Source organism: Sodiomyces alcalophilus (assembly GCF_042370955.1).
Source record: "Sodiomyces alcalophilus JCM 7366 unplaced genomic scaffold ACRALscaffold_2, whole genome shotgun sequence".
Lineage (NCBI taxonomy): Eukaryota > Fungi > Ascomycota > Sordariomycetes > Glomerellales > Plectosphaerellaceae > Sodiomyces > Sodiomyces alcalophilus.
In genome coordinates this window covers 8,818,642-8,829,844 of record NW_027263533.1, presented here as the reverse complement: position 1 = coordinate 8,829,844, position 11,203 = coordinate 8,818,642, and the positions used below count along the sequence as shown (strand labels likewise).

General features: G+C 37.0%; 1 protein-coding gene across 1 annotated transcript; it reads left to right on the top strand.

Annotated features, from left to right (window-relative positions):
- Positions 1-2,384: 2,384 nt before the first annotated feature.
- Positions 2,385-10,713, top strand: ACRALDRAFT_208438 (uncharacterized protein; the record flags this gene model as incomplete). The annotated part of the gene is made up of 6 exons (XM_071022449.1): positions 2,385-2,394; positions 2,452-2,524; positions 7,219-7,428; positions 7,543-7,561; positions 7,622-7,636; positions 10,612-10,713. The coding sequence occupies 6 exons, from the start codon at positions 2,385-2,387 to the stop codon at positions 10,711-10,713; spliced, it is 429 nt and encodes a 142-aa protein (XP_070878279.1).
- Between the last annotated feature and the right edge of the window lie 490 nt (positions 10,714-11,203).

Sequence of the window (11,203 nt, the reverse complement as noted above, 5' to 3'; positions counted from 1 at the left end):
GGGCCTGACTAGGAAGCCTAGACGGATTGATATCTGGGCTATAAAATACGGCGAAATAAGGTGTTAGGTGGATCCATAAAAGCAACACTGAAAGCCATAAGTACTACACCTACTTTATATATACAAGTTAAGTACTCAAATCTTATAACTTAAAACTCCGATAGGAGTATATATAACGTGGGCAGGCAATTAAAGCTGTAAGGCCCCCGGATATATAATAGTAGCGACCCCTTACTATATACGAATACGTACTTATATAAGATAGAAGGTAACCCTCTATAAAGACTAGGTGTGTTTATAATAGGTAGGTACCTAGGGAAGACATGAATTACGACTTAAACTGTGTATATAAACTAGTAGTGGTACTTAAAGGTTTCGGCGTTATAGATATAATCTACTCTTAGTCTTATTTTATAGCCTGAATATTAATCCGTCTAGGCTCCCCAGTCAGGGCTATAAGATTTTAATACTCGGTTTAGTAATTTACTCTACGGAAATTAATCCATATATTAAAATTCCTCTCTTAATTATATAAATATCTTATGCCTAAATTCGTAGTAGAATACCTTGTTCCGCTCTAATTACTGGCTAATCGATATAATATACCGTAATAACTAGAGACCCGTTATTCCGACTATACCACTTAGTTATTCCGACTATAGTTCGGTCATGGACCCACATCTATAGCCAATTAAATACAACTTTCTACTTTCCACCCACCGCCTTCCTATTCGATCTTCAATTTCAATCATCATCTATTTAATCTATCAATCAATCGATCAATCTTCAACTCGTTAATCCGTCAACACCGTTAATCGATTAATCGATTAATCAACGCCGCGATAGCGTTCCTGCCGCCTATCTTCTTTGCCTTAGGCTACGAAGAATTCGATGATCTTTTGGCCTCTACAAATAACCACGTAAAGGAATACGGATATACGATTATAATCCGTCGATCCTCTAATAAGGATAAAAGCGGCCGGTATCGACGGAAGGAGCTCTATTACGATCGTGGCGGCAGCGAGGTTTACCCAGCAGCAGCAGCAGCAGCAACGCCCATAATAATAAGGCGGTCGTGATAACCGTGGGCGTGAGCGTGGGCGTGGCCGTGGGCGTGGCCGTGGAGGCAGAGGAGGCAGTGGAGCTATCGATACTACGATCGGCTTTAATCGAATAGATAAGCTTATCCGTTAATTACAATAGTAATAGCAGCGGTAGTTAGATAGACAAGTAATAGATCGATAGGGAGCTGTATTCCGTAACGTGGCCTTAATTAGTGGTATTTAACTATAATATAGAACGACAGTTCTTGATCCGAGTCATTAAGATCATATCTGCTACTGCCTTTAATTAACATAAGGCGTTGAATTAGCTCCTACGTGAAAAGCTTAAAAACAGCGTTATGATAGTCTATGATTATAATGATTGTACTTTGTATGTACTTGTGTATGGAAAATAGTATTCCGAAATAGGAAATTTGCGGGTCTATGACCGAACTACAGTCGGAATAACCAAGTGGTACAGTCGGAATAACGGGTCTTAATAACTAAACGACTACTCGCTAGTTACTTCTCTAAAAGTATTTATAGCTCTATACCGTCTTCGTCTATATTCCTATACCACGGCAATGATTAAATAGGTTAGTTTGTATATAATATAATATAATTAGGTGGGGATTGATAGGAGCCCCGTAGGTATAAGTACCTGTAAATATAAGAGTAATACTAGTAGTTCGAGTACCTATACTTATTCTGAATTTCAATTCCTTTACTTAACATCATCAAGGCATCAATATACTATATTCTGTATCTTTATTATTTTGTCTATTATCTAAGATAGGTATATAGGAGGAAAAAATTATCGTACCTAAAGAACTTATTTTCTAATAAATCTATTAATATGTATTTAATACGGATTATTATCGAATTAATAAAGTCGTGATAGGTTGAATTATAGTATCTTAATAGGCGTAGGTAGTGATAGCTTTAGATATTTCACACCAGTCCTTTGCCATTATAAAACTTTGTACTTGTGTATGCAAATTATATACAAAGATACTGATCAGCGGTATAATGAAATAAAGGTGAAGACATAAGCTAAGTAATAAACTAACCTATTTAATCCCTATATAGGTATAGTTATATAACTTCTATCAAATTTATACTTTAGATGCTTTAAATACTCCTATAAAGTCTTCTCTAGCGGAGTAATATACTGCCGTTCTATATAATAATAATTACTCCTTATTATGTAAATTAAAAAGACTTTTCTCGATAAAGGACTTTAATAAATCTCTATATGAATATCTATTTTAATAAATTAGGCTACGAGTAGTAGGCTATACGCGCGGAAGAGAGAAAAATCAAGCAATTGTTTTGTAATCAATGGAAGCAAGTGCGATACTTGCACTGGGCTTTCTAGGATTACTGCTTGTTTCACGAACGTGTAAAGAACGGACTTCTGGGATTTCTTCCTGGATCCGGGGCTGGCAAAAGACCCTGAAAGATTGGGTGGCGACTATTACGTCAACAGCCTACGCGACGGTTATTACGCCATATTAATAGCTTAAGTAATAACTAAGATATCGTATTTACGATACCCAGTGTATTTATATTATATATATTATAAGCTAAGTATATATACACGTATAATACGTATAGTATTATAGTATAGGTTACGCTAGTTCTAAAGTAGACGTCTAGTTATATAGCTATAACTATATACTATTTATTTTGACTTAGATATTATACTTCTTTCTATTATGATTATTACTTATTATGAGTATAATATTAATAGTCTATGTATTTATAACCTTACTAACTTTAATTCGATTTAAGGAAACTTATAGCATAATATAAAGGCATTATTTATTACCTAAAGAATAGCTTATCTAGTATTAACAATCTATATTATTTTATAGATTTTCCTATAAGTATTAGCTTAGCACTTAGTATAAGCTGCCTTAGTATTTAATTATATACCCTCTAATATAACTCTTAGCTATATACCTGTTTTGAACTTTTATAGTTAAAACTATCCAGAGATTGGACTTACTTATAAGGCATAGGTCTGCTTTAAACTTAAAAACAAGATATTCCGAGTATACTATTTTAATATTCCGACTATAGTTCTTATATATAAGCGGCTAGTTATATATTAGTCGTAATAAATAAGGTTAAATAATTATTTTATTTATTTATGTTATTTATTCTTACTCTGTTATCGCTTAGCTAATGCTAGGCTAGCCTACCTAGGTAATAGTCCCTCTTAGATTTAGAAGGGGGGAAAACCTCTTCGGATAAAAACCCCTTTCCTCTTATAGTAATAAATTCGTTCCACGTGCGCGGCCGCCGCGAAGACATTATACGGCCGCTATATTTAACACAATTCGTATTATAAAGTCACTAATATATAAGTTCTATACTCCTTGGTCCTAGTCCCTGTTATCCACTTGTTTATTAATTACTAAGATAGACCCTTAGTAATTAATTCTCGTTTAAGCTTTTTACGTTATCTATAGATAGCCTTATACGTGGTATAACATACGGTTCGTAGCTCCCACGTTTCGTATAAGTCCCGCCGGGATAATTTTACGCGCTCCGGAGCGCGGTACCGTCTCTATGTGTGTAACGGGCGACTAATCCGCTATGGCCCTGTTTACGGTAGGGCCTACCTGCCCTAGTTAGCGATATAAGCGTGTTGGCCTTAGCGGTAGAGCTACCGGCGCCTATTATCGACTAGCTACGAGCCGGGCAGTAGGGCTATCGGGCCCCCCCTATTTAACTCTTATCGTGCTTACTAAGGCAGATAGGGGCCACCCGCGAACAGGGCCGGGTAACGCAAAAAGAAACAACTTTTTCGCGCGCCCCTAGCCGGATTCGAACCGACCCAACCGCCTCGTGGTTATATACTAGGGCACCACTAGTGCACTATAGGGGCTTCGAATAATTATATTAAGTAGAATTAAAGAATAAAAAGAGGAAAGATATTATAAAGAAGTATAAGATTTACTAGGTTTATACGAGTCTAGTATAAGGCAGGGCATTAAAGAAAAATTACAAATTATAAATTACATTATAACTCATTTAAAAGAATTACATTATATTATATGTAATTTATAATGTAATTTTATAATATTAGCGGGAAAATTATATTTCTATACTATATATAAAGCTCTTATTATAGAGTGTATAGTATATATATAACAATATCTGTAAATAGATAATAAAGCTATTACTATTTACTATATTATATATATATACATATATATATATATATATATATATATATAATATAGTTAAGATAAATAGCTCTTAAGTATTTATTAATATATATACTATATAGACTTATTAGTCTAGGTAAAGACACGTACTACTATAACGAAAGGAAAGTCCGTAGACTTTAGTTAAGGAAAAGGTATCATAGAAAAGGCTCGATAGCTTAGTATCACGGAGTAATCGCAGTATATTCGTTAACCAAGCGCTAACTTTAAACCAAGACTTTAACTCAAGGGAATAAACTGTATTCCTTAACGTGCGTATAAGATAAGCTGGTCCGTGCGCGGCCATCGGTCCGACTATATACCGACGGGTCGGCGATTATCTTATCATACCCCCCCCGAATAAGTCTAGTCTCGTAGACTCGTATTATCGTGATGTCTTTAATTACGCGTTTATCGCGATTAATTATCTCTATCTGGTTCTATTTCTATACGAGCCCTTATTAACAACCCGTAGGAAAAAAGAGTAGCCGCTCCTTTATTTACCTGCTTATCGGCGTTCTATCGCCGACTATATACCTTATGATTTATCCGAATATTACTATAGAAACTCCGGGATGCTTATTATTATTGCCTATAGTTATCTAACCTTTCGCGGACATTATGCCTAGCCTTAGGTGACGAGTACCGGTATCCCGGAGAATCTCATCTAGTATCTGGCATAGGCCTTACCCTTTTAGGATAGGTTGCTAAGGTATATTTTCGGACACGAAATTAGACTCTGGGCGTAAGGTCCCGGTATATCGTAGAGTCATAATATAGTATAGATATTTATATGTATCTCTCGGGTATCCTCCTAGCTAAATACAGTGGGCGGCTACCTAGTATATACCTCCAGGGATATAGCAGGGGCAGTAAGTATCGTATTAATAGCGTATATAAAATTAGCAGGAGATTTATTAATTTAATTAACTCTATTAATTTAATTAACTCTGTTGGTTTAGTTGACTCTGTTAATTTAATTGACTCTGTTGATTTGATTGGCTCTGTAGAAGAAGGATCTGATATGCTAGAAGTTCGGGAAAAACTCTGCTCTTGACTGTATCTAATCTCGGTACGGAATAACCCCTTCCGTCCCTGTTCCGCGACTCTACGATGTACCGGGACCTTACGCCAGAGTCTAATTTCGTGTCCGAAAATATGCCTTAGTAACCCATCCTAAAAGGGTAAGGCCTATGCTAGATACCAGATAAGGTTCTCCAGGATACTGGTACTCTTTAGTAACCATTTAGCGACGACTATATAGTTCTTTTGTGTGATTTTCCCCGTAGCTCTTAGTTTCTCTTCCTATAACTATCTTTAGTTATTATTATAATCGCCGACTATATAGCCATTATTTCTACGTATATTATAATCGCCGACTATATAGCGATTATTTCTACCTATCTTAAGTCTATTACTATTAGTATTATTATTATTAACGCTAATCGTTTACTATTATATTATCGGTTAAATTATAAGTTATTATAGCTGTTCGTAAGCTATAATATAACGCCGATAATAGATAGGAATCCAGTATTAGGGATAAAGCTCCCTGTTTATTTTGTGTTTCCTAACTAGATTTATACATTAGTTTTAATAAACTGGGCTACGAGTAGTAGGCTATACGCGCGGAAGAGGGGAAAATCAAGTAAATAGCTGTTGAATTCGTAGATCCGTAGGATTACTGCTTGTTTTGCGAACGTGTAAAGAACTGAGTTCTGAAATTTCTTCCTGGATCCGGGGCTAGCAGAAGACTCTAAAAGATTAGGTGGCGACTATTACGTTAATAGCCCACGCGACGGTTATCACGCCACGTTATTAGCTTAAGTAATAACTATTACGGGTTAACCCCGTGGAGATAATCTAGTAGAGCACCGGATCTTCCGACTAATTATAGTATGTTTTTAGTGGGTCGCCGCGATATTATATTTGGGTCGTAAGCACTAATAGAGTTTTCCCCTTTTCCTTCTTTTCTCCTTAGCTTTAGATAATTTAATTATTCGGCCTTACTCTATAAATAACTTATAACTAGCCGCTTATATATCTAAAGCTTAGCGAAACCTATACGCTATACTAATAAAGATAGATTATTACTTCGATCCACCTCCCGGCGCTCTATTATACCTAGCGGGCGATTAGCCTAAGACTACGGAGTGGAGGAGAGAGATTATTAACCCTTTATAGACTTAGGTCACTACCTTAACTACCTAGATCTAAGAATAATAAAACGCTATTAAGTAACTACTATCAGCGATATAAAACTAATAATATATAGCTACACCGCGCCTAGCTACTTTATTAAAGGAGGTTATATAAGGCTCCTAAACGCCTAGCCCGACGCCTACGCCTAACCCGATACCCGCTTCGACCCTATAAACTAAAGCACTCCTACCACTATAAAAGTATAACAGTAAACACTTAGAGTATATAAGCTAGTTATACCGGATACGCGATAAGCTCTTATTAGATTAATACCTCGTCTAGAGCTCTCGCGAGAAGCGCTACTTTATTAACACCTACCTAAATAAAGCCTCTTACTATATCGTCGCCTCCTCTTAGGTGGTAGGCGGAGCTAATATTTATTATAACCCTATAGACTTCCGTAATTACCTTAATTATATATATAAAGATATTAACGAATACCCTTATACGGCTAACGCCCTACGAATATTATAATAACGTGAAGACTAAGCGTTTAGTAGTTTCGTGTCTGGTTTTAAACGATAGCTAGCTATTCCGGGCGGAGGTTAATAGGATAATATAGCGAAGATTATATTCTTAAAGGGAGCTTTTAGTAGTCGCCTCCGTGCCGCCCTTATTACTACGAAACCCCTCAATTATTACTATGCTTAGGTGGTAGAGGTGCAGAGTATTACCTAGAGACTCGAAGCCCCCGCTATAAGGCTATATTTTGGTTAAGTACCCTATAATAGTAATAATAATAATAATAATAATAATAATAATAATAATAATAATAATAATAATAATAATAATAATAATAATAATAATAATAATAATAATAATAATAATAATAATAATAATAATAATAATAATAATAATAATAATAATAATAATAATAATAATAATAATAATAATAATAATAATAATAATAATAATAATAATAATAATAATAATAATAATAATAATAATAATAATCACGCCCACGAGTATAACGGCAATATAAGGATAAGAGGAGTTAATTAAGTATAGACTAAGAGAAAAAAGATAAGAGAGTGCTATAACTGTTATAGGTTAACCCCACTTATACATAGATCCGGCAGAAGCCGGAATAACCAACCAGTGAAGAAAGGCGAAGCCGTCACTATACAGAACGGCTTAGGCAGTGTGATCTCGGACAAGTCTTCGACAACAGGAGTGCTTAAGACCACGAAATGCACATAACTAAAATAACATATATAACAAGGAGACCTTCAGAAAAGGTTCCTAGGAGTGCGCGCTACTCTGATCAGGGCAACGTAGCTTAAACGAAGTGAATATAATAAACATAGCAAAACTTAGGGTTAAAAGGATAATAATTATATAGGATAGATAAGCATCCTCTGTGTCTAGGTAGCGTCGCCACGTATATATAATATATAAGATAAATAAAAAAGATACGCGCGTCCTATAACGTTACGTGATATCCTAACGATATAGCACTAGGTCTCCGATCCACCCCTCTATAATCGGCCCTAGTTATCTTACTCATATCCTTATAGCTATAATAACTCTAAATATAATCAGGTTACCCTGATTAAGCTAAGTATAATCCAGCAGAACCATTCTAAAACTCACTTACGCTTACGGAGAGTCCGTCTACTAACTATATAGTCCTCCTTCTCGGCATAAGCTCTCTCTATAGCAGTCGTAACTATATCCTCGTCCCACTTAATTCCAGTATTATATCGTAGCTATCCTTCCCAGGGAATCGCGCGTAAAGGCGGTATATATAAGGAACTATTAACGGCGGTATCGTGAAGTATCGTATAGTAGATACTATTATATAAGTGAACCCAGTCGTCCCGGGAGAATAAGCTAGGCCTGATCGGGCTAACGCGAGAGTCTACAGGGCGAGGATCATATAGTCTATAGAACAGGTAACTACGAGACATCTCGACACCCTTATCTTACTCCTCCATGTCCTTAATCCATTTGCCCTGGATATTAATCTTCCTGGGCTGCACTAAGACTTTCTTTAGCGATATCGGAACACCAGCATCTTTCTTAGGAGTGCTCCCAAGTAGCGCCTAAGTCTTCTTCTTGGCCTAATCAGAGGAACCAGGGATAGCGGGCTTAGACTTAATAACAGGTTTATTAATAGGGGTAAAACCTATACTCTTAGGAGGAGGTGGCTAAGGGGATTAAGGAATCACCGGGACCGCTAATATCTTTTAATAACCAAAACCGAGGATCGCTCTAACGCAAGATAGCCACTCTTCCTTAATATAACGAGCATAAGCTGCGCCATTATTCCCACAGCAACGTCCTTATACGAACCGGTAAATCTTAGAGCTTTAAGGGAATAAGTAGCCCTCTTAGATAACCGCTCGTATCCACTTAACAACAAAAAGGCCGTATAAGTAATTATTAGTCTAACAAGGGCCAGGAATAATATAAAAACGGCGTGTAAGACTAGAGACGGCCTTATCAGGTGCATTAATACTACGCAGCTAACCTATAGCGTACTTAAATAATCATAAAAGGCGATCTTCGGTATTACTGGTATTCTAAATACTATTATACCCGTATATACACTATATCTCTTAATCTATAATCAGACTAACAAAGTGGTTATCGAAGTGGCAAATAATAGGGACGAAACGGCTCCTCTTAATACGGTTAATTTCCCCGAGTAGTTAAGGGGAGTAGACTATAATACGGCTATTTAGCTCCTAGTAAGGCGTAACACTAATCCAGGCTATAGGACGGGTATCCCCTTATCTACGCTTAAATATAGCACGTATTATATCTTCCAAACTACCTCTTTTAAGCCACCTCTTATTTATCAGGTTATAGTAAGTCCTGAAAGAAGACTGCACTACCGGGTAAATATCTCCTAGTCTCTCGCTAAACGTGCTTATTATAGGAATATAAGGCAGTATTATATTAACCGTGGCAGCGTTAAGTTCGCTATCCACCGCGTTCTTAAGAAGACGTTAGACTACACGCATATTATCTTTAGGCTATTAGGGGAAACCTATAAAGGGGGCAGCGTTATCGGGGACGTTAAATAGACGATACGGTAATCCTTATATAAGGAACACCCATCGGCTATTATTAGGGTTATTAATACGGCGGGGGCGTATAGTCTTATTAATAGTAACGCGGGTGGTAGGGATAATATTAGCGGTAAGGACGGGACCGGCGGGAGCCGGCTCCTAGTAGTTAGTAAGGGATACAGACATTCTTAATATCTCTATTAGCCTAATCACGGTAACGTGCAGGTAAAGGACGCAGGGGAAATATATAAGGGCAGCGGAGCAATAAGTGATAAAGAAATGGCTATCGGGGCAAGTTAGAAAAACGAACTTAACGATATAGGAAAAGAGAGGAAGAGAGGGAAAACGGGTTAGCTGGAGGTAATAATAGGGGATATATATCCTCTATCGACGTTTAATATTTCTAGGCAGTGCCTCCCTTATAAGACTGGCTTTAACTAGGATTTCTATTACGGCTACCAGTTAAATAGGGTCGTGATTATTAAAAAAAGGGTAATCCTGATACTATTTATGGTTTTCGGATAAAGGTAACTTAGTGAATTAGGCGCGGGATCTAAATACGGAAGTCGGCTTACCGTGTAACCGATCTGATTAAATAAAAAGATTAGATAGCACCTTTTTTATTATACCTATAATCGCGACTATATAATAAAGCGACGTAAGGAAGGTAATCGTGAATCACGCTTAAAGCCTGATCTTTTTAGTAACTCAAAATAGGCTATTTATTTAACTACGCCTCCTTAAGTCACTAAGCTATAAATCGCTAGGCCACGTCACCTATCGTTAAGGGATATAAGGCGGAGGGCTGCTAGCCAGAGGCGTATCTTTTCGGGCTCTGCGTCTTTATATTATCTTACGACTCAACGTCGCGTTTTCCCACTAACTTCTTATTATTAATAATAATAAGATTATCGATATATCCGCCAAAGCTCTAATCACGGGGCTTAATAACCTTAGCTCTTATAAGCGTAAGAAAGCCGTGGCTTATTAGGAGTCGGTCCGTCCTATACCGTGCTTCTAGTCTAAGACACGACTTATCGTAGGTGCGGTTAATAAGTATAATGTTTTTACGACGGTTTAAGATATAGTGGTGAGTTCTTTTTACGCTTTTGGTCGTGTTGCCCTAATCAGGGCAAGCTGATGTTATGGATACAGGCAAACTCGTACTTTGTTTGGTACGAAGTGGCCAGTAAGGGTAGCGCTTCGTACGTCGAACTGGATTTCGTGGGCTAAGTTATCTAAGGTGACTCTAAGGCTATTATCGCAGGCCGGGTATAGGATAGCCTGCTAAATCTTGCTAATAGAGACGTGGAATAGGAGCTGTTTAAGAAGGTAAGGTCTAGTAATAGTTCTTCTCTGTTTCGTCGCCGTGTATTTGTGGCTAAGGACCTCGCTAGTCCCTAGAGGGAGTATATTATAAAGACGGTAACCCGAGCTTATACGGTTAGAGCCCTGATTATCTAAGGGTTCGGGGTTATTAATAAGGTGCCGTGCTAGTATTATAAGGAGCGGTGGTTAGCTATAAGTAATCGGGTTAATAATAAGATCACTTATCCTTTCTTTAAGTACGTGTCGTTTTAGCGTAATAATCGATTTCCGGACTACGCTAACTGCTATTTTCACGAGATAGCTTACACGTATCGTAATAATAAGCTCCGAAAGCAGTTCTATTAGTCTAATCAGGAGGTCTTATAGCCAGATAGTAACTATATAGGTATTAGTC